Source organism: Macrobrachium rosenbergii, chromosome 1 (assembly GCF_040412425.1).
Source record: "Macrobrachium rosenbergii isolate ZJJX-2024 chromosome 1, ASM4041242v1, whole genome shotgun sequence".
NCBI classification, from domain to species: Eukaryota; Metazoa; Arthropoda; class Malacostraca; order Decapoda; family Palaemonidae; genus Macrobrachium; species Macrobrachium rosenbergii.
The window spans coordinates 48,769,623-48,795,452 of record NC_089741.1 but is presented as its reverse complement, the minus strand read 5'-3'; the positions used below and the strand labels follow the sequence as shown (position 1 = coordinate 48,795,452).

At 35.4% G+C, this 25,830-nt stretch overlaps 1 protein-coding gene across 1 annotated transcript in view; it reads left to right on the top strand.

Annotated features, from left to right (window-relative positions):
• The window catches only part of LOC136840448 (lachesin-like), a 292,205-nt gene extending 280,816 nt beyond the window's left edge, over positions 1 to 11,389 (top strand). The window contains exons 3-9 of the mRNA XM_067107126.1: positions 600 to 807; positions 1,234 to 1,392; positions 5,890 to 6,018; positions 7,145 to 7,151; positions 7,924 to 7,958; positions 8,271 to 8,339; positions 9,173 to 11,389. Of these exons, the coding sequence (XP_066963227.1) occupies positions 600 to 807; positions 1,234 to 1,392; positions 5,890 to 6,018; positions 7,145 to 7,151; positions 7,924 to 7,958; positions 8,271 to 8,339; positions 9,173 to 9,462 (897 nt within the window). The 3' untranslated portion in view covers positions 9,463 to 11,389. The remainder of the gene's footprint in view (positions 1 to 599; positions 808 to 1,233; positions 1,393 to 5,889; positions 6,019 to 7,144; positions 7,152 to 7,923; positions 7,959 to 8,270; positions 8,340 to 9,172) is intronic.
• The last annotated feature ends 14,441 nt before the right edge of the window (positions 11,390 to 25,830 follow it).

Genomic DNA, 25,830 nt, shown 5'->3' with positions numbered 1-25,830 from the left:
TAATTGTGAAAAAGTGCAATAAATACATTCCCTGTACCTTTTTTTCCCTACTCCATGACTCAAAGATTTCATCAGAACTTCACAGTGGCCCTTTAAATCTCTTGGCGTTGGACTCGATAAAAAAAAAAAAAAAAATATATATAAAAATATATATATATATATATATATATATATATATATATATATATATATATATATATATATATATATATATATATATATATATGAGAGAGAGAGAGAGAGAGACAGAGAGAGAGAGAGAGAGAGAGAATCTATGAATACGTGAATTGCTTTTATCCAACTATCAAGCTCCAATGCTGTGTATGAGAAAAGTGCATTTTACCCTATATTCGAATCTTTTAATGACATCCTGGCTGAGAGATTGAACTGTTCACTGTAGAGAAATGTGCACTGCTGACTATTCTCCTTTCCCAGCTGACAATTTCTCAAGCTGATTGTTCTCTTTAAATAAATAATCATAAAAGAACAATATCTTTCAGGAATATTCTCTTGTTTATCACACTGCAAATGCAAAGTAATAGAAAAAAGAATGTCAAAGGCGATTCTCTCTAATACTTCTTACTTTCATCTCATTCCAGTTAGCGTGGATTCAGAGAGACCGCTCGGCGATCCTGACCGTCGGGCAACATGTCATAACACGGAACAACCGAATTGGCGTCTCCCACGACGGGCATCGAACTTGGTACCTCAACATCAGAGACGTCAAGCCGGCGGACGCTGGGACTTACATGTGCCAAATAAACACAGAGGTTGCCATCAGTCAGACTGGCCATGTGGATGTGGTCGGTGAGTAGCAGTCGTTACTGCTTTTCTAACTGAAAGGGGTTGTATTAATTGTGAATATGAATATGCAATATTATCTTTATAAATTATTATAATCTCATTTCTATGTAACAGTTATAGTTGCAACATTATATATATATATATATATATATATATATATATATATATATATATATATATATATATATAAAATATATATAAAAACACTACAGATAAATGAGATTATAATCAGTAATAACGATAATTCAGTGATATATATAATATATATATATATATATATATATATATATATATATATATATATATATATATATACATACATATATATGTATATATATACATACAATAAGTAAATGTTTATCAATCTGCATAAAATTTGCCGCCATTCAAAGACCATCTCCCCTCCTTGTTTTCCTTTGAACGGCGCAGTACCTCCGTACATCAAGGACGACATGAGCTCGAGGGACGTGAGGCTCCTGGAGGGGAACAGCGTCACCCTGGCGTGCAGCGCGAGAGGATCGCCGGTGCCTACGATAAAATGGCGTCGGGAGGACAATGCCAACATCAGCCTCAACCTCACAACCTCAAGTACTAAATCTGGTATAGCGTTTTGAACACCTCCCTCCACCGCTGTTTGAGATGTTGCGATTTCGTTCATCCTAATGGCCTCTCCAGCATGATATTCTATCTGTCTGTCTATCTGTAAATCTATCTTATATGTATATATATATATATATATATATATATATATATATATATATATATATATATATATATATACATATATAGATATATATATATATATATATATATATATATATATATATATATATATATATATATATATATAGCCTTCCATATATCCTATGTATATATATATACATATATTTATAAATGTATATATATACATCATATCTACATTATTGTATATACATATATATATCTATATGAATATATATATATATATATATATATATATATATATATATATATATATATATATATATATATAGCCTTCCACATATCCTAATCTTCCCGCCTGTAATCTATGTAATAACAGTGAGACGGGAAACTTAATATTATCCAAGGTAATCAACGGTGAAAGAAATACGTAGATGAGGGAAAAAACGGAATTTAAACCCTAAGAGAGCGGGAGACCTGCCTATTAACAGCTAAGTCAGCTGACTACTTATACAATCTACCCCAGGAATGTCTTTAGACTGACATTTTTTTCCCCCAATGATACATAGTAACGCTTCTTGACCAAAGAAAGTTCGAAAGGTTAAGTAGAAGGAATTATGTAAAAAAAAAAATTTCATTATTATCATCCGAGTGAAGTTTTGGGGGTCCCCTAATGCGAAGGGGGTGGCTCAAAAATTTTGGGAAGTTGGAGGCCACAAAAATTCCACCCTGTTGACTCCTAGATTTCAGTTGTGATCAATGTTTTAACCTATGCTGTTGAACTATATTTTCAAATAGAGAATAAGAGTCCATCTAATAGGCACTGATATTTTTATGAAGGTTATTACTTTTTCCCACCAATAATGTTTTGGACCTGGGGCCACAGAAAAATTAAAAACTCGAAAAGGGACCATGAGCTAAAAAAAAAAAAATGTTGAGGGCGACTCTGCCTTGTAAAATGTCAAGCTCTACTGAAAATTGCAACAAATCTAACGGTCCGGTGCAACTGTGTCATAATAAAGCTGAAATCCAATAGAAAAGTGGCAAGAGCTTAAACCCAAGGGAACAGTGGTCAGAGATTAAACCCTACAGAACCGTTTTCAAAGCTTAAACCCAATAAACAGTGGTCAGAGATTAAACCCAATAGAACAGTGGTCAGAGCTTAAACCAATAGAACACTGGCAAGAGCTTAAAACCAACAGAACAGTAGTCAGAGCTTAAACCCAACAGAACAGTGGTCAGAGATTAAACCCAATAGAACAGTGGTAAGAGCTTAAACCCAATAGAGCTGTGGTAAGAGTTTAAGCCCAATAGAACGGTGGTAAGAGCTTAAACCCAACAGAACAGTGGTCAGAGCTTAAACCCAATAGAAGACAGTGGTCAGAGATAAAACCCAACAGAACGTTGTAAGAGCTTAAACCCAACAGAGCAGTGGTAAGAGTTTAAGCCCAATAGAACGGTAGTAAGAGCTTAAACCCAATAGAACAGTGGTCAGAGATTAAACCCAATAGAACGGTGGTAAGAGCTTAAACCCAACAGAACAGTGGTCAGAGATTAAACCCATTAGAACGGAGGTAAGAGCTTAAACCAAATAGAGCAGTCGTAAGAACTTAAACCCAATCGAACAGTGGTAAAAGCTTAAACCCAATAGAACAATTGTAAGAGTTTAAACACAACAGAACAATGTTAAGAGCTTAAACCCAATAGAACAGTGGTCAGAGCATAAACCCAATAGAACAGTGGTAAGAGCTTAAACCCAATAGAACAATGGTAAGAGTTTAAACCCAATAGAATAGTGGTCAGAGCTTAAACCCAATAGAACAGTGGTCAGGGCTTAAACCCAATAGAACGGAAGTAAGAGCTTAAACCCAATAGAACAGTGGTAAGAGCTTAAACCCTATAGAACAGTGGTCAGAGCTTAAACCCAATAGAACATTGGTAAGAGTTTAAACTCAATAGAGCAATGGTAAGAGATAAACCCAAATGAACAGCGGTCAGAGTTTAAACCCAATAGAACTGGGGTAACAGCCTCCACCAGAGAATATTACTTATGGGAAAAACATCGACAAAGACGAAAAGTCGTCGATATCTGTTCATCGCGAACGTAAAAGGCCTAAACAAACCCATGAAAGATACAAATAAAAGGATAAGAAAAACGGCGAAAGGTAAAGTGATATTTGGAAACTACCATATTAAAAATCAGTGTCACTGCTACTCTCCAGTCCTCGAATTCAAATGGATGAAGCGAGTGACTTAGGACTTTTTTCTCGTTTTTTGTGATGCTGGAAAGTGCCTAATTCTTGCACGAAAGAGAGCGCACTGTGAAACCCGGAGAGAGAGAGAGAGAGAGAGAGAGAGAGAGAGAGAGAGAGAGAGAGAGAGAGAGAGAGAGAGAGAGAGAGAATATTAAAGGTTATCAGCCGGAAAATTATATACATGATAGTTTTAAAATGAAATGATTACAAGTGACCATTGAAAAATTTAGCTAATTCTCTGACTGGGATAGTCTAAACTTATTTAAATTAGGCAACGAAAATCAAGGTGCTAAAATTTAATTAAGTTGTACGTTACACTGGTTTCTTGGGCCGGGTCACTGTTTGAAGTTCATAAAAAAATTCAGTTCGGGCATTTGAGCGGTTTCATTTTTTATACCACAGTTTATTGTGGAAATAAATAGAACTGCTTCTAGTAACGGTATGCGAGCCACTGGAAATCAGTTTGTAAACAATAAAATGAAATGGAAGGCTTCCCATGGCTAGGCAGGTGGCGTGGTGACTCTGATACTAAAGATGACAGTTCGATTCCTCCGGAAAAAAGTCAAGGTTTGTTAAGTTATATACTTCAATGTCACGACAGGAAAAGGAGACTCTTCATTATGGATACAAACAAGAGGGTCTATCGCAAGCATAGGTAACACCCTAACATGGCAAGCTACGTAGATCGAGTGGCTTACGATGTGTTGGAACGGAAAGGCGTTAATAACCAGGAAGCTTAATAATCTATTCAAGATAAGGTGAATGTGGCAGTGTGCTTAGCTAGGTAGGTTCAGCGAGTTGCTCTATGGAGCCTTGTAGCCTATTTGCGAACATGGAAGAATCTGCATAAAGTTTATTCTCTGACTCATTGATTCAAGGCTGAATAAGGAGGTGACTAAATGCATTTTGTTATACATAAATGGAATCTACCAACAACGATATCAACTATCAAAGCTAGACTCCTGCTGCAAAATGCCTATTAAAAGAAACAAGAAAAGAAAATGGGCTGAAATGAAGAATTATCAGACATTTAAAATAGAGAAAAGTAATAACACTGAGCATTGAAGCTAAGAAATGTCTAAATAAAAATTTAAAAAAAAGGCAAGAGAGTAAGGTGCTTTAGCGTGACAGCCTATTCTAAACATACAGCTAGCTGAACATTTCTATAATCTCTATTACTTTTCTGTGCTTAACTTCCCCTACAGTACTTCTGAGTTTCGGGACTGGACGGAGCGCTCCTTATATTATCATCATTTCTGGCTGTAATATAATTTCGATGTAAAAGAGCTTTCTACTAATTTTACGATAAAGGTAATGAAAGTTTGACATCGTAGTAGCACCCCAGCAAGGTACTAATGCTGATATTATGAGAAATGAGCAAGACTTAACTTTAGTGGCACAGCCACTGAGGGCAATAACGAAAGTTTTGTGAACAAGATAAGGGGTTCAGTATTATGCGATTTCCGCTCACTTGTTAAACGCTTTTCCCACAAAAAACTTGAGAGTATACTGAGATCTACGTTTCAGTGAGTCATAATTTACATTATAAGGCGCGGTGTTCTTTGCAATAAAAACAAGTAAAAAATGCGCCGAAGAATCGAGTTTTCTGTGCAGCGTATAATAAATCTCTCAGCCGCGGCCCATGAAACTCTGAGCCGCGGCCCATGAAACTTTCAGCTACGGTAGCTTGTGGTGGCCTGTGTTGTTGGTACTTATAGCGGTGCCAGACGCACGATCATGGATAACTTTAACCTTAAACAAAATAAAAACTACTGAGGCTAGAGGACTGCAATTTGGTATGTTTGATGACTGGAGGGCGGATGATCAACATACCAATTTGCAGCCCTCTAACCTCAGTAGTTTTTAAGATCTGAGGGCGAACAGAAAAAGTGCGGACGGACAGACAAATAGCCATCTCAACAGTTTTCTGTTACAGGAAACTAAAACTACAAATCAGTGTTTTCTTTTGATTCTTTGATATGACAGAGCTAAATTTATGCAGTAGGCACTACATTTTCGGAAAATTAAATATATGGATAAATGTAAGAACATGTACGGTCATCACTGAGAATCTAAATCCAACTCAAAAGCGCTGTATCTATTATTACTGCTGTTATTGTTACTGAATTTCAGCCTTATTTCCTTCCAGTGCTAGAGGTCCCAGGTCCCCTCTTACACCTACCCCAGGTAACCCGGACAGACATGGCTGCCTATTTGTGCATCGCGTCCAATGGAATTCCCCCTTCTGTCAGCAAGCGGATTCAGGTGGAAGTGAAATGTGAGTACAAGCAGTCACCTGAATAACATTTTTTTAGTGGAATTACTTCAGTTTAATGATGATCTCAGTAACCTGTTTAAGAAAAAAGTTAAAGTGTAATGGACAAACCTAAAAACCGCTTTTGAGATAGAGAAAATGTTCAATAAAAGTTATTTCTTTCAATTAAAATGGAAAAAATCTCCAATGTAAACAGTTTTTTAGCTTCTCAGATTAACCCGAGTGGTCTCAATCTGATTAATATAAATGAGATTTATACGAACCATACCATTTAGTAATGCGCGGTAGTTGGGTCGGCAGGTAATGCAACGAAGATCAGCTAGTGGGGTGCCTTGGCAGGCTGCAACCATCGAGTAAGTCATACATCGAGTATTGCATTTACGGGGCCTTAAAATTACTGGAAGAGGCCTAATGGTATCCAGGTCTCTCCATAATGACAGTAGTACTAAAGGCTACATCCATTTGCAGGTTGATTATCTATAGCAGAAAATGTATTTCACTATCTTCTACTAACTGAAAGCTATTATTTTAGCTGTCAACGATAAATTTTCAGTCTCAGAACTGTAGCTTTTATATGCAGTGTGGTCCAATATGAAAACTTCCAAATATTACACATTACAAATATATCAAAACTGAGTCTTTGTTTTCAATCTTCTTTTAATTAAATTTTCATTTTTATTTCTCATATCAATGTGCTTCATTGTTTCATGGTTCACTAAGTATACTAACACTTGTGTCTATGATAGGCCAACATCAGTTGTTGCTTTAAATTGTAATTAATCTAAAAAAAAATCTATACAATTCCTGCTTGATTGTAGCTTAAAAATAAACTGTTAGGAATTCTCAACAGATAATCTAAATCTTCCAATTACAAGATTTTGGCTCCAGCTCTCTACAGACCAAGTTCCTATAAAACCTAGCCTTGTTTTTAGCGAGTTCTTGAAAAATGTTGTTTAAAATAAAAAATTTCTAAGCAATTCGCCTCAACACTCATGTGAAATAAATATAAACATATCAGTCCTTTCAATAAATGATTTACTCCTAAAGAAATCATAGGCAAGGCCTGTAAACCTAAAACAATAAAAAAAATATGAAAAAGTCATATCTCTTTCGCCACCCCTCTTAACAGGTATAAAGTGAAACAAGTGGAGAATCCTGAGGTATAAGACTCATCTATTAATCTAGCCGTATAACGTGACCCGTCATGACACACACAGAATACAACCGCATCGCCATCAGTCAAGGAGGGCCCAACAGGCTGTCAGGGTTTTAGTTTCTCAAACTGATTCCCTGCACACCAACATAATCCTCACGTGATGAGAGATGAGAGAGAGGCAGAGGAAGTGAGATTTGATGGATTACCTCGTGAGGCTCTTCTGTTTATTTTGCACTGTGTAAAAGAGAGAGAGAGAGAGAGAGAGACGATGAGAGAGAGAGGCGCTTTGATGTATTTGGCATGACGTCAGAGAGAGAGAGAGAGTTTTAGAGACATGAGAGAGAGAGAGGTAGAGAGATTTGATGGGTCCTCCTGTCAGAAGCTCTTCTGTTTATTTACATGATGAGAGAGACAGAGAGAGAGAAATATTTGATGGATTACCGCGTCAAGACCCTCCTGCATCACCATGCAATCATTTTGACGGCTAACCCGATCCTGCATGTCTGTGCTTTCCTCTTTTCTGCCCTCTCTCTACCTGCTGCAAAACCAACAAATAGTCGATCAAGTAGATCCATACTTCATTGCTTGAGTCTACATAGGGACTCACACTACTGATAAGAGGCTATCATCACTTAACCACCAGAGAGAGAGAGAGAGAGAGAGAGAGAGAGAGAGAGAGAGAGAGACTAAACTAAGGAAAACAAACATGTAAAATCAGACAGGAGAAAAAAATGCTTTATTCTGTTTGGCAGGATGAGACAGGCAGAGAGACAAGGAGACAGAGGAGGTAGGAAGGGGAAGGAGGTTTTTTGAAATTAATATGAAACTGTCAGAGAGAAGGGACAAACAGAGTGACTTGTTCTTGTAAATTGGGGCTCATTTCTCTAAGAGAGAGAGAGAGAGAGAGAGAGAGAGAGAGATTTTCTTCAGAGAGAGAGAGTAATTTTCCACTATTAATTTTGCCAATTAACTGCCTTCATATACTGTACAAACACACTGAGAGAGAGAGAGAGAGAGAGAGAGAGAGAGAATATAGTGTAGAGAGATAAGCTGCTGAACACAGCACTAGTTTGTATTCTTTATTCTCTGACCTGAACAGGATATGAGGGTAAAGACACCATACAAGGGAAACCGTCTCTGCCTGCTGTCTCCTGGGCAAAAGATACAGGTAAGAATGAGACAAAAAAAGAGAATGAGCTAAAAAAAAAAATTCCTAATATTTTAATTAATTTTCACTGGACCCTTTAGTCAGCTGTAGTGGCATAAGAAATTTATTTTATTTTAACTCAATGCTTGTCCCCAAAAAAAGGAATATTAATAATGTAGATATTCGTCATGTCCACTTTCTTTTTTATATACTCGGAAGCTGTCATTAAAAGGATCATAATTATGTCCTTTTTATCATCCAGTTCTAGATCTATCCTCCCAACCCCGCCCCACGCATAGACACACACACACACACACACACACACACAAGCTATCCTCAACGCATCCTCCAGGTCCCTTTATCTTTCTGCATCTCAATAACTTTACCAAGAAGGATCCCATTTCACTTCCAGCATGGGAATTACCCCCCAACAAACCTCTCGGTACCGCATCCTCAATACATTATCAAGTCTTCTTTCCACTTGATAACTGTCCCTAGGCACCATTTTATTTTATTAATTTTTGTCCTTAAATTTGGGTGATAATGCAAGCAGCCTAGCTTGCATTATCACCCAAAATAGTGCGTTAACGCTGCAGTAGAGAATGTCATAAACGCACGTCTGCAACTTATCGCATACATATCATCAACAGCGTGAATACAGGTCAACGACTTCACGGTAGTTCTAACCCAAGGGCTCGTTCTCCACTTGCGAAAGTTTGAACCTGTTTCTGATATGCACGCAATAAGTTGCAGGTATGTTTGTGATATATTTTACTGGAGTGTGGACGCACCCTAGTCATGACTGTCCCGAGAACAGTTCTGGTAACGAACCCTCCCCCTTCTCATTCTTTCAGACTCAGCTTCGTCGGTCAAGGACGAGCTGGCAGACCTTCGCAAAGTGTCCCACCACCACCACGCCAACTACAACAACCACCAGGAGCCGTCGACGAAGAGAATTAACGAGATCAACGTGAACGAAGACTTCCCCCCTCCTTCCTCCTCCTCTTCTACCTCGTCTGCCAGTGCCTCCAGGATCTCTAAGAGATCAAACAGTCTTTGCATCTTCGTCTCTTTCCTCCTCTTTCTCCGCGAAGTTCAAGAAAGACACTGTGCAAAGTGCTCGTGGATTGTTATATTGTTGTAGATTTATATATATATATATATTTTCTTCGGAAAATTATGTGTGTGTGATTGTGTGTGTATGTCCTTGTCCATATATAAATATATAATTATAGAGTAATTGTTCCATAAGTTCGTTCTTCACAGACATTGCTGTGGTACACGGAAAAATCAACGGAGGGAAAGGAACGCGATGCACGTAAGAAAAACATCACGGAGAGTAAAAACATGATGATTGGAGGAAAAATTCGCATGCGCTCTGACATATACATTCCGGTGATAATGAAACACATTGATAACTAGATAAATAATGAATTCCTTAATTTCCTTTCCTCTTCCTCACTTTGTCTCATCGTCATGTTCCTCGTGGCTTCATTTTCAAACTGCGATGGTGATTTCAGCGCTTAAGCCTGCATACTATACAGAGAGGAAAATTCCCAACTATTTTCAAGGTGTATACGAGCATGGCGTCAGAGATCGACATTAAAAATTAACATACTTTATTTCGACTTGTGTAATTTTCAGGAAAAGGAAAAGCTTATTTTCAAAATAAAATGACTGATAAACAAGGAAGACTGTAATTCGAGTGGGTGTACAATTTGTTCCTCGTTTCGTCCTTTTCTTTACTTTACGCGTCAACTCACCTTAAAAATGTATTCTAATTACATATCCAAGAATATTATCACCATCTGATTAAAAATATGCATGTCATGATTTCAACAAACTTCTATTTTTGTTGGGATTCCTGTTACCACGCATTAACTATCATCAACAAAAAAAGAGTGGTCTGCTGTATATAGATCAAATAAAGGTCGACAGAGGAGCCTTAGAATATTCTGAAATGATACACCTGTGGACTGAAATACAATGAGACAAGATCATACTAGAAATACCAAGTGAGATTTTGTAGCGGTTTCTCGCTTTTGTTAAGTCCAAGAACTGGAACAAATACAAACGCCATAATCAGTACTGCAGTGATATTTTAAGAGGCATAAAGGAACGTCCTTATAGTGCTAAAAGAGTTTTTCTTGTCTGTATGAAACCCCCCGTACTTTCTTCCTTGTATAAAGGTACCTTTAAGGTGTGTAAGTAACAGATATTGTTACGTATAGAATGAATCAGAGTCATATGATGTACTGTACATATTCCTCCACTGTATCACCTACCAAGATTTGGACAAATTACGTACCGGAGTATGTGGATAACCGAACTCTGTATGTATCATACAGAAAAGTGATAATACTGACATAGATCTTATAAAAATAATTACAATGACACATCAAGTTTTCTGTGTGTATAGAGCATTAGTTGTAATTTGGTTGACATTGACTTGTATAAGATGTCCTATTATAGATCTCTCTCTCTGTCTCTCTCTCTCTCTCTCTCTCTCTCTCTCTCTCTCTCTCTCTCTCTCTCTCTCTCTCTCTCTCTCTCTCTCTCTCATAAAATCTATTTCAAGGCTTGCATAAGGTATCCAGCTAGCTCCTTCTCTCTCAAATTAAATACATTTCAAAACTTGTACATACTTTGTCAAGTCACTCTTTTTCTCTCTACTCTGAACCATATTCTACCACGAGAGAGACTTGTAAATATATCTGATGTATATATGACACTTAGAATTCCAAGGTCTTCAACTTACACGTACATACAAACATACTTTCATACCTTCAATATATCAGTGCATACACTAAACTATAGACAAATTAGTATGTATACGCATAAAGCAATGTCGCTTTGTATCATAATGAATTCGAGCATGCAGTACAATATTACCTGTATATACTTCTGCGTCACCTGCCACCATATGGGAGTCGTTATTAATTGGGGAATTTGTCTTATTAAGACTGAATATGTTTATGTAAAAATCTTCCTTAAAGTAATAATTTTAAATATCTGACAAGACCCTGCAAGTCACGTAATGCCCCTAGGCGTGAATTGACTATGAATGAAGTTTTAGTGTAATAATTTATTTTAGAAACTACATTATTACCGCCTCATAAATATAGAATTCCTGATGACATGGATACTCTACAATGGAAGAGATGATTTCCATAGCAGCAAATAGTCTAATCTTCATCATATCCACCAAATGGGGTTAACCAAAGACTGTGTCCGTAAAGATTCATTAAAAATCGTTCATCCCAAAGACGAGGAAGAAAATATTATCCCCTCCAGACCTTCGATAATGTTTGCTTACTTAATAATTATTAATAACAGCAGCATATATGGCAGGGAAAACATTAAGGGATATCTGTTTGGCTTGACAGTTGCAACAAAATAAATCTGAGGTGCAGTAAGATAGATGGATTACTGAAACCCAAGCATTTATGTTCATGCCTGAATTCTTTAAATAATTTTTAACAGTATTCTAAGGAAAATTCAAAGAAATGACGAAGTAACCATGACAGTCCATCTGTTCTTGATATGCAGCAAAATTATAATCAAAGAAGTATTTTACAGGCTATACAGCTTTGTATTTGCACAAAAACACTGACCAGGAGTGCGCTACTAGGTCTGAAGAACAAAATATATAGGTAAGAGAAGACACACTAGGATTGTCAATAACGATGCAATAGTACAGCATACAATGAAAAAATAAAAAAATAATAGTTAATGTGAAAAATACAGAAAAGGATATCAAAAGGAAACTTTGCAAGGACAAAACTGAGGACAGTAATACAATAACTATTCTTTATGAGAAGATACAGATCGTATGATCTCATAAAGAGGGGAAACAGCGCAGTTAATTTCATCGTTTCATAATTAACAGTAAGAGAAGTCGAAGGAAATTTTATCTCACATAACGAGAAAAAGTTCAGGGGTAGGTGTCAAAGACAAAGAAATAAAAAAAAAGCGTTAGAAGGAAAATACTGGAAAACTGCGGAACGTCAAAAGAATGAGTAATGAATACGACACGCTAAAGAGATAAAAAGTCTAATCGAGCGTTATATGAAATGGAAGAATTTCTTATCCCGTCCGTGCGGACTCTTGCAAAATAAAATCAGTGGGTCATGATATGGTCATTTCCATCACAGCGTCAAAACTGAGGATATTCGGCATCTGGAGACATCAGCAACTCAAATCCAGCAAGCCGTTGTTCCAGAGTATTAATGCTTCCTAACCTTCACCTTCCTCCTTTGACTTATCATTCACTAATTCTTATTGATAAACTTAAATGAATCTAGATTATTTATTCTATTGTCTGTAAAGCTATGGAAATTTGATTGAGCTTCTTTTAAAATTCTCCAAACAATAAGTACATTATTTTCTGCTAGTTTCATGCCAGCCATTATCTTTTTATGCATCTTGTAAATTATGAGTTCTACAGTTGCAAAATCGAGGCTCTTGTCCAATATCTTTATATCCCTATTTCTTGGTAAGCGGAAGCATACCCCCACATCACCTTCAAGCGGTGAACCATTTTTTCTTGGAAAGGCCGGTAAATATCGCACTGCCCAAAATAGAATTTAATTTTTCCAAGACTTGAATACTGAAGGGTAAGAGGATATTCAAGCGAATATTTAGCTTCAAAATATACCTTAAAATTCTAGATTATTAACTGGTGATATCTCCTTAAGGCAAAACACATATCACGCCGCATGACTACCAATTTTCAATAATTTCGAGAAAACTGGCCAGATTAACTCCATAAAAACAGTATTTTCCACTCCATCATCGCATTATATTCGCTGTTCTGAAGGGTGCGTTTGCTTTTATATGCATCATCACCCAAAATAACTATCTATTATTTTTTTGTAAAGACATTTAACCATTTCTTAAACAATTCTCATCACCTCACAGGTCCTCTCTAACTTTATATTTTCCCTTGTAACTAGATTTTTCTATATTTTCTCATAAATTGTTTTCATTCCTTAATTTTGTCGACTCTATCCATATCTTCTCTAATATAATACAAAAATAAGGTCTTATAAACGAATGCATTCCATAAACTCTCTCTCTCTCTCTTTTTCCTTCTCCTTATCTCTATCAAATGAACATTTTGTCTTGGGAAATTTCCTACTTGCCATCAGTTTATTCTACTCCTGATCTTGAAGTAACTTTGTGGGATGTTTTCCAGCTTCCCGTTAGATTCTAGTTGCCAAGTATTTTTTTTTTACTCACACAGTTTGCAACTTACAATGAAGGACAAAACTAACGGTCACCTCCCAACAAAGCAAACGACATGTTGTAAAATAGCCTGTAATTCAAGCAACAATCAGGCTGTTTTACACAACTTTCCGAAAACAATAGTAATAGAATAGATTTTTTCTTTTTTTAAATATTTTTCTTTTTTCTAAATAACTACATCTGAAGAAACAAAGACGTAGCTGCTTTTTGTGTATACATACATTTATATATATATATATATATATATATATATATATATATATATATATATATACATTATATATATACATTATATATATATTATATATATATATATATATATATATATATATATATATATATATATATATATATATATATATATATATATATATATATATATATATATATAAAAGTTCTCTATTAGACAAAGAACATATCCACCTCACGCATGAAGAGACAACTTTCAGCAAACTCAATTTTCCCGTCAAAAAAAATCACTGACTTTCCATCAAATGAATAATTGGAAACAATCTCCAGTCTTCCAGTTCTTTTTAATAAAAGGCATGCCAGGAACACAGTCATGCCACTCACACATACACACACACACTAGTAAGGAAAGTAGACAATAATTTCTTCTACTGCTGTTGCTGCTCACACTAACAGACAGACCAACTGACATATATTTAATCACACAAACATGAGTTGTGAAACCCATCTGGTAAAGAGAAATGTTTTTCCTTGATTCTGTACCTGATATTCTTGTGTTGAGATGATTAATAAATAAAAGTTTCTGATACTTTGCTGACATTTCTTTCACCAAATTTTTACCAGAAGTAAGATAGCGGACTATAGGAAACCTATTGCCCAGTCTGGCTATGAGATCAAGCAGCTCTTTAAAGTGGTATTACCTAAAGTTATAAAAATCGCTACCACCCAAATGAATCGTCAAAAAAATGGATATCACTAAATATATCTTGAAAAAGTTGATATATCGCTTGAGAAATGGATATCACTTGGACTGATATAACTGTGAACTATTTTTTTTAAAAGGGGGTAACTAAATAAAGATAATTTGAAAAAGTGCCACCCAAATAAAGTTTTAAAAAATGGTGATCACCCAGAGTTAGAAAAAGACGGACATCAACGAAAGATAGACAGACAAAAACAGATATCACCTAAAGACATCTCTTTAATGAATGTCACCCAAAGATATCTTTAAAATGAGTACCACAAAAAGACGTCCCCAAAAAAGGGAATCACCCAGGATATCCTTAAAGAAATAAGCCAAATATATTTTGATAAACAGATATAAAAAAAAATATTATATTAACCGAAGACATGATTAAAATTTATACCAATTCAAAAAAATCTGAAATGCAGGGATATCACTCTAAAGATATTTCAAACACACTGAATATCACTTAAAATGTTCTGACAATGGATATCACAAAAAAATGTCCTCTTGAAAAAATGAATTTACTTGAAAATATCCCAAGAAATCTTATTTCAGAAATATCACTTAAAAAAGACAGATGTCATTTAAAGAGAATCTTACCAAGAAGTACCGATATCACCAAAGGTTTCTGTAGAAAAACTGGTATCACATAAGAGATATCCGGAAGACACTGACATCACCCAAAATATCTTGAAGAAATGTATCTTACGCAAGGATATTTAGTAAAAAAAAAATTGTTTCTCGGCCGGCATTATAAAAAAAAATTAATACTGTCAAATATATACTAAAAACTATGACTACCTACAGACACATAAAAAAACGGATGCCACCGATTATTATATATATGCATACATACATAAATACACAAACACACACACACATATAAATATATATGTGTGTGTGTGTTTTGTATGTGTAGAAGTAGGAAAACTGTGTACTCTTACGCAAAGGGAATAGGGGAGCTTCCCTTTCGGGAAGTTGGGATAATATGCAAATACAGTGCATAAGAAAAAAGTTTTATATTCTAATTTTGCTGAGTTTCAGAGTGGCTTTAAATTACTTTAAATGCATTGTGCCTTACATTTTTCCACCGATAAGGTTGTTTTTGTACTTATGTCTTTACCTTTACCTATTTAATTTCATTCTGTGTTTTTTAATTTTTTTCTGTGGAAGGGTTCTTTGCAAGTTAATGGGCTCTGATATGTATTTCATATAAATGTGTGCCCATTTCAATAATAATAATAATAATAATAATAATAATAATAATAATAATAATAAAAGCCCAGTGGATCTTTCTTGCTTGTCCGCTCCGGGTGGGGGCGGGGTAGGTAGGGGATCGGGAGGGTAGGGGAGACATGACGCATCCAACCTCCTCCGCTTCATTTATATGTTGGGGACACTGTTTTGAGTTGTTGACACAGCCCTCTTGACTTGTACGGAGGCAGACAGCTATTATGATTACGTACCCTTATTGAGGGCAGACAGCTGGTATAACTGCGCACTCTTATTGAAAACTGGCAAGCCATGCCTAAAAGAAAGGCAGAGGAAAAGGGTTTTCAAAAGTTAAAGTCAAAACTCTGACTTCCAAAAGTCAAGGAAAATTAGTACAAGATACTGATAAATACTTCACAGAGGACGTTGTTTACCAAGAAGTAATGGACTCCGTGGAGTCAAATGGGGAGGGATATTCTGACCCCACACACATTACTATGTGCAATGAAGCTGAAAGACTGGATAATACTGTGCTCCACGTCACTGATTCTGATTAGTCTGCGTTCCAGACTAATTGTGAATCATGGTTTTTGTTTTGAAATTTTGTTTCCCATAGAAAAATCAAATGCAGTGCGATGAAGGACCCAGTTCACGACTGGCAGCCGTGTTTAAACAGGGAGTCCTTCAACTGCCCTCCTGCCCCCTCGCACCGTAGCGCACGCCATCTCACTATATAATAATAATAATAATAATAATAATAATAATAATAATAATAATAATAATAATAATAATAATAATAATAATAATAATAATAATATTAACGCACTTACTCCTTCGTTAATGTTAATAGGACATAAAAGTATAAATCTACGAAATTATCAAAACTATATTTTACAAAGTTTGAAAACCATGTTTCTACAATTTTTCTTGTAAAAACTATTTGCCCTTTGACCATTCCATATTACAAAATTTTCTTCAAACAAACATATCTGCTGCTCACGACAATTACCGATAACGATGCTACAGATTGAAATGGTTGCTGATACAAAACAAATAAAAAATTCCCCAAGTTTTCTTCGGTGCAATCGAGTTTTCTGTACAGTGTATAATGCTGTATGAGCCCTGGCTCATGAAGCTTTCAGCCATGGCCCGGTGGTGGCCTTTCCTATAGCGTTGCCAGACACACGATTATGGCTAACTTTAACCTTAAATAAAATAAAAATAATGAGGCTAGAGGGCTGCAATTTGGTATGTTAGGTGATTGGAGGGTGGATGATCAACATACCAATTTGCAGCCCTCTAGCCTCAGTAGTTTTTAAGATCTGAGGGCGGTCAGTAAAAGTGAGGACGAACAGACAAAGCCATCACAATAGTTTTCTTTTACAGAAAACTAAAAAAGGCCTATAACTGACATAGATCACAACCTTTAATGCAGAGTCTAATTATTTACAGATGCTAATCAGTGAAATAGGTGCCTGTGAATACTATTAACTGGCGTAAGGAATCAGGCCGAAAACATTATGGCAAATTTCCTGACAGGTACTGAATTGTGAAATTGAAATCTGTTGTCAGGAGCAGCACTTTCTGCTTCTGGTAACCAAGATATGAAATTGTGGTATCATCTCAGTTGCATAAAATTTATGTCTTTTCTTTGACCCAGTTAATTCTAAAATGAAATGGAATATCATATATCTACATGGTATGAAAGTCTGCAATGGTATTGCAGTACAAGATACACGAATGTAATTATAGTTAATTTCAGATAAAATGCAATATACTAAAGGTTAACACCTGACATTATGAAATTTTAATGGTTAGCCACCTACATAACAAGCATTCTGTTTATGATATCCTACAATAATTTAAATCACGACGCACTGTAAACAAAAAACACCTTGGTTTATTTCTATTATTATCCCTTGTCAGCTTGTCCAATCTAACTGCAACTGTCACCATTATAATCATAAACACGGTTATCATATATATATCTATAACTATTATTAAAGCAAGCATTACCATCAAAATTAGTTGAAAACTTAGCATCATTATACAAGTTATTATTGTCCTTATCAATGTATCATTCTAAAAAAAAATTCAATATAAGAACCTAAAAATGATTTTGTGATGTGTTTACAGGCTGTTAGAACTTTGAAAACATTGAGTATTTTTGTAATAGTATAAAAACTTGTCCCTACAATATCGTTATTAATTTATTTTCCGCCCTGAAACGCGATACAAATTATGCATGGGGAAAATATCACTGATCTAGAAATAATTTTGAATATAGTATTATTTACTGTATTAATACAAGTATCAAGCACAGAGGATACACAGATTGTATATATATATATATATATATATATATATATATATATATATATATATATATATATATATATATATATATATATATATATATATATATATATATATATATATATATATATATAAACATACATACATAAATAATTATTAATGTCATCAAACTGCAAAAATTCTCCATCGTCACCAATTAGCTGGAAAAGGAAATTACCAAACAATCAAGGAATTCCTTTAATGCAAGACGAAGAAATCGGTGGTATCATTTAAATTATGAGCCAAAAATTTTATTTCGCCAATCACGGAGGTGAATGGTAAACCCAGTAGGACCATCCGCATTTCCTACCTGGCTTACCGCTCCCGCTAATACCACGGTATTAATTGATCAATGTAACCACAACTCAAATTTTGCGCACGCATTCAAGCTGCCTAGATATGATTCTTTCTATTCACTACTCACAGACACCACTTTCCCTTTATCCTATTTCCTCCAAAGATTTCCAGATTCCTCATCCTTTTGGTGCATTATGGTCCCCCATTCCCTCTGTGACCAAAGCATCTCAAAACACTATGAACCATCTCGCCGGCCTTGCTAACCTCTGTATCACATCATACTCTCTCCATATTCCTCCCATTTTTAACCCACCTAGCTCCCCATTCATCTTAACAGCTTCACCCTCTTTTTTTTTTTTTTTTTTTTTTTTTTTTTTTTTTTTTTTTTTGCATTCAACACCCACTCTTTATTACTATAAAGGAAAGTGGGTTCAACGTAGAACCGTTGCTTCCAAACCTTTTCCGTTCCATACAAGTGGCTTCTATTATTGCTCCACGCATTTATCTGTTGCTTACGTATACATTTCCTTTCCAAACCTTTTAATCCTCCCGCTACCTTCCTTACTTCACCAGTTCTGTGGTGCGTCTTTTTTCTATTCAACCAGCATTTGTTACATTTGCTCCTTAATACATGCACTTAATTAATCGCTTCCATTCTTCCACTACCCACATTATCATTCATTGCTCCATCTTCCTACCTCCTTACCAACATTTCAAATTTCTCTTCTCAAAAACCCATTCGGTCTCACTAATTAGCTTTTGCACAATACATCCTCATATCCATCCACATAGCATCACTACATAAACCACATGACAATTGTTTTATGAATACGTTGAAAAAGCACCCGGAGAACATAAACCTCTTTCAACGCCAAAACTTCATGAGTCCACATTATCATTATTATCCAGAGACGGTTAGTTGTACTGAGATGTCGGAGATCTTACCGATTAAGACGAGATAACTCTCATTCAACTGTATCTGTATAAGTAATCATTAATTTTGATTAGCCAAATTTACGGTATCTGTGTGAAAGGTTTCGGTTTCTTATATCAGGAAAATAAGAAACAGGGTTGACAAATCCTATCTTCAAAAGGCTGCTTTCTCCTTAAAAAAAAAAAAAAAAAAAAAAAAAAAAAAAAAAACCCCAAAATCGTAATCACTTGTTTACTTAAGTCACGGGACCCACCTTTGGTAATATTTTCTCAAAAACCACCACAAACTTTAGCGCAATCCTTTCAAACAAACAAACAAACACCTTCTAATGCATCTTTTAGCAATTAGTTGATAAATGCCATACAAAAATAAATGCTGGGGCATACGCTCCGGAAATAGTACGTTACTTTCAGATTTACAATGGCAACTAAATTTTTTGTATGAAAGAACTATGGACTTTACGGATTGAAGAAATATTTTTCTGAATGACAAAACTTAATTTTGTTTATCTGTAAAGGAATAAAAAATAATAAGAATCGAGGTAACGACTGCAATAAACGGAATCACATAAGTAAAACTGCTAATACGAACCTACACATTTCATCTTGACCGGGATATTACAACCTTCTTTTTTTATACTCCTAAGAATTACCCCATGTGGTAAAGACACGCATCTCCACTCTAATACTGCTGTGTGGAAGAAATCCCCCATAAACGACCTCCTTCTCTCTCTCTCTCTCTCTCTCTCTCTCTCTCTCTCTCTCTCTCTCTCTCTCTCTCTCTCTTCCAAAGGGTAAATGACCTCTGCTAAAGGTAATGGAAAGTCTCTTCCTTTTTTAATATTGTAAAATGAGCGGTCTTTGAGCAGTCTTCAGTTAAAAGGAACAACGATCAACTGCTCCTGGATTAAAAAAAAATTATATACGCTAATCACTGCATTATCTATATCTATATCTATATATGTATATATATATACTGCAGTAATTAGCTTATATGTATGTATATATATCCTCATATTTAGATGAGGTTGCTCCATCCAACATTAAAAATAATTTGCAATGAGGCTGTTAGCCACGTGCCAACATCCACCTGGGCTATGACTCACTGCAGTCGACAAGATACTGGTACTTCATTCACTGCTTGGGTCAGCAGAGGTACATTAGGTTTTAATAAAGCATATCCACATTGTTCTGTCACTGAATGAATTACAAACCCAAACCCACTTCTCTTGCTAGAGGGCCAGGTGTCATAATTCTTAGACCACGGAGAGAAAAAAAAATATGGATATATATGTATGAATGTATGTATGTATGTGAATGTATATATGTATGCATATATATATAAAATATATATATATATATATATATATATATATATATATATATATATATATATATATATATATATATATATGTGTGTGTGTTTGTGGCTATAACTAAAAACCGCACTTCTCCTGCATAGTTAAGACTTGCATTGATATAACCATTCATCATTATTTTTAAGGCTGATTAAAGTAATGCTAATCATATCAATATGCGCCCTTGATCCACGAAAGTTTGAAAGGACGGCAAACAACTCTAGGCATTAAACCCATGAATAAAATAGATAATAAGCAAGTAAAAAATGCAGCGAAGTTTCTTCGGCGCAATCGAGTTTCTGTACAGCCACCGAAAATGCTGTATGAGCCGCGACCCATGAAACTTTAACCACGGCTCGGTGGTGGGTATCCTATATCGTTGCCAGAAACACGGCTATGGCCAGCTTTAAATAAACTTAAATGAAATAAAATGTACCAAGGCTAGAGGCTGCAATTTGGTATGTTTAATGATTGGAGGGTGGATGATCGACATACGAATTTGCAGCCTTCTAGCCTCAGTATGTTTTAAGATCTGAGGCCGGACAGAAAAAGTCCGGATAGAATAAAGTGCGGACGGACAGTCAAAGACGACACAATAGTTTTCCTTTACAGAAAACTAAAAGGACGTAAGCAAGAAAACACGGGCGAGAAGACCACTCGTCTTGATACCTCCGAATTACTGCAGCCTCCGCCCTCCTTCCCCATAATCCTGGTCGTCCGGTCGCAGCGTCCTCGCGAGCGACCACGGCCGAGTCTTACTTCGCCACAGCAACCACCGCCACCACAAAAGGCCAAGATTCATAAAGACTTATAAACGCATCCAATCACACAAACCGGAGAGGAGTGGGTTTCCGTGGGCCGGCCGCTGGGTCTGGGTGGTCGGTGGGCGGGCCGGGGGCTGGGGCTGATCGGTGGGCCGGCAGACTGCAGCAGCAGCAACAGCCACAGCCAGGCACCTGAATCGAAACAATAATACAGTAATTACCGGATGACTTGGATAAAGTCGTTTTGGAATGGAGGAACTAATGCGGGAGAGAGAGGGAGGACGAGTGGTCAGCGATGATAGCGGCCGAAGCTTTGGGACGGAATTCGCCCATCATATGTCACACACAGCCAATCGTTATTAAGGCTCAGCCAAGGAGAAAAGAGGCTGAATGGGAGATATTGTTCGATCTGGGAGAGAGAGAGAGAGAGAGAGAGAGAGAGAGAGAGAGAGAATACATATATTTTCTAATTTTTGGAAAAGCATGCAATATGCACAGAAAAGCACATGGTGTATATCAACCTTGATCCTCTAGATTACATACAGACATATATATTATATCTATATATATATACACACATATATGTGTATATATTATATATATATATATATATATATATATATATATATATATATATATATATATATATATATATATATATACACTTATACAATCAAGCATGTTATCCTATGCACCAGCCACTTCAAATAGCTAAAAAGGAGCCTCATCAACAGCGCCCTACACACACACACACACACACACTACTCTCATTAACCGTGCACTTACTCTACCTCTTCCAAGATGTTCAGGACAATTTTTTTTTTTTTTTTTTTTTTTTTACCTCTGTTACACTCGACATAACTCAGCTTAGGTCTAACTCTATTTTTTCCCTCAAAAAGATTTAAAATTGAATGCTATTTTCTTCCACATGAAAAAACTAATTCAAAACACTCGCCCAGCTGTTAGTTTAAGACAATCTTTCTGTCCAATCTTTATACTGTTTCTATATTTTCCGCCTTTTCAACATGGAGTTTGAAAGATGCAAGGATGAAGTACCTTGCCCAACAGGGACATGTTTGTATTAAGCAAAGAGGGGGGAGGAATAAAAGAAGTGTATGGTGGACAGGTGAAATGCTGTTTAGATAAGGATTAAAAATAAAACTGAAAAAAAATCTACCTAATAAAGGGAGAACCATGTAGATGTAAAAAAAGAATAAGTCAAGGTGTTAAGTGAGGGACGCAAAGGCGGAGGGAATGAAATGTTCAGGACAAATAAGAACAAGAGCTGAAGGGAGAAAACGAAGTTGTTCTTGGAAGAGAGTATTTGCAGAATGCAAAGAATTAAAAAAAGGACGGATTTGAGGAATAAGTTTTCGCCTTTTTTTATAAGAGGTAAAAGTTTTGATTGAGAAAGAGATTAACAGGCTTGATAGGTTAAGAGTACTGAGGGTTTAGACAAGGAAGAGGGTGCATACCTCAAGCGTTTGTTATGAAACAATTGTCTGAGAATTTACTAGAGTAAAGGGAATGGTTTACAGTATATATGAACCTAGAGAGCGCCGAGATGCAATATAGAGTGTACTGAGATAATATAGTGTACTGCAGAGGGTAGTTTGTTGAAAATTAATTTTGATTAAGAATAAAAATATGGAAGACTGGTTTGTTGTGACACGGGATCTCTAACGAATGAGCGTTGTCTCTATGAATATTTTAGAATTCTAAAGGAAGGAGTGATGAGAGAAGTATTAAAAAAAATATTCACGTTTGTGAAAAAGGGAAAGGATTCAAAATATAGAAATACTCTCATGCATGTTATTACATACTACACACACACACACACACACACACACACATATATATATATATATATATATATATTATATATATATATATATATATATAAATAATATATATATATTTTTATATATATATATATATATATATATATATATATGTATATACTGTATATATATAAATACATATATACATATATACATATATATACAGTATACTGTATGTATACTTAAATATATATATATATATATATATATATATATATACATAAAATAGGCCAAGATTAAACGAAATGAAAATCTATACGAACCATGAAACTTCGAAAGCCTCTCAAAACATAAATGTAAAGAAAAAGCCCTGATAAAAATAAAACGTAAGAAAATATACAAACAAAAGCAAAAAAAAAAAAAAAAAATCATGCACTGCACAGAATGGAGAGACTGAACGAGTCATATGTAGAAGACCCGCTTAATAAGAGATCACTTGGCCGAGACCTTCCATATATTTACTTTATGAAAGAAGGCAATTGGTGATTCCACGTGCAGATGACGATGTTCAGCTTGCTCGGATAGCGACATTACCGGAAATATTGGGCCATCGAGGAGTGCACCTCTCTTGACCTGAGTAAATTGCTGAGGATATGAAAAATCTTCAAAAACCGATGTCCCATTCGAAGGTGGCTTTTGCCATGGGGGCACTTCTCTTCGACAAAATTTTAAAAGTTGTAAAATTCAAACGATTTTTTTCAAGATCGAAGCACTTCTACTGTATTTTGTATATTATATATATACATATATATATATATATATATATATATATATATATATATATATATATATATATATATATATATATATATATGATGGAAAATTTAAATAATTTTATATATGTACATTACTTGTCTAAGCATTGTGGTCCCTGAATTTTAATAAATGTAGCCAAATAATAATTGTACGAATTATCCTACAGTTGCCCTCATGCTATACATGAAGGATTACCATTACCATTAATAAAACTATTTGAAATACATACCAGTTTTATATATATATATATATATATATATATATATATATATATATATATATATATATATATATATATATATATATATATATATATATATATATATTGTCTGTAATTCAAGTCAATGAAAGAAAGTAAAAAAATCATACTGACTAATAGTTCTGATCCTGATGAAGGTGAAGTTTTTCTTTTATGGAGTAAGCAGGTGTGGAATAACATCTTTGGTAGGATTAGAAATGGTAGTGGTCTTGTGATGAAAGGAGTCAATTCGTCGTCGTTTTAGTCCAAAGCAACTCCGCTGGAACACTTGCTTGAGAATGGATCTTAAAATTAAGAGATTCATGAAATCAGGAATCCGATTCCCTTCTGATAAGTTCATAGTGTCAGTCTGACTGACAATAGCAGATTCCAGAATCTGCATTTTCTGCGGACAGATACTTTCTGAAAAACATTTCGGCCCCACTCCAGTTTATGTGACCAGTATCCAGCAACCCCACACGTACGAAAATCCCCGAATTCTCTGAACCATCTATGTGAGATGTTTCCGTCATTCTCCCCGACATAAATTTCATTACTTTTAGCCAAATGGTATTCTATAAACACCTGCAGCAGCTTTTTCTTATTAGATATGCATGAATTAGAGAACTCCCGATGGTTCTATGATAGTGACAAATAAGCATTGTCGAATTTGAGGTATTCAGTTACTTTTTAGTTTTCTGTAAAAGAAAACTATTGTGCCGGCTTTGTCTGTCCGTCAGCACTTTATTCTGTTCTCAATATTTTCTGTCCGCCCTCAGATCTTAAAAACTAGAGAGTCTAGAGGGCTGCAAATTGGTATGTTGATCATCCAACCTCCAGTCATCAAACATACCAAATTTCAACCCCCTAGTCTCAATAGTTTTCTTTTTATTTAAGATTAAAGTTAGCCATAATCGTGATTCTGGCAACGATATAAGAGACCACCACCGGGCCGTGGTTAAAGCTTCATGGGCCGAGACCACCGAAAGATAGATCTATTTTCGATGGTCTTGACTATACGCTGTAGCGGCTGTACAGAAAACTCGATTGCGCCGAAGAAACTGAGACGCATTTTTTACTTGTTGATGTTGTCAACAATAGGAAACTTTATTCTGTGGAGCCTCTACAGTATTTCGTCAATGTTGGCTTATATGTACGTTGAATGCATCCTGTCTTTCCATGGGATTAAAATATCTAGTAAAGGCAGTTTGCCATATTTCCCAATACAAAACTCATCGTTGTCATTAGTGCATTTATTACACTAACAATGCATTGAAATTTCCCCAGATATTGTCCCAGAACGTAAAGACACAATCAACGTATTTATTTTGAGCTCTAATAGACGACGAAATTTGTTTCTGTGTATTCCATGCAGAAGTTTGCTAGAAGGGGCGAGGGGCTTTCCCACGCTTCAGTTGAACTATGGTTTATAGATGTTACCATTCAAAGAAAAAAACAATGTTGGTTACGCATAGGTTAATACATATTTAACACTATAAATGCCAAGAGAAATATCATCATGATGAAAAGGAACTTGAGACTGAACCTAAAATACTCAGTTGATAATTCGTTAA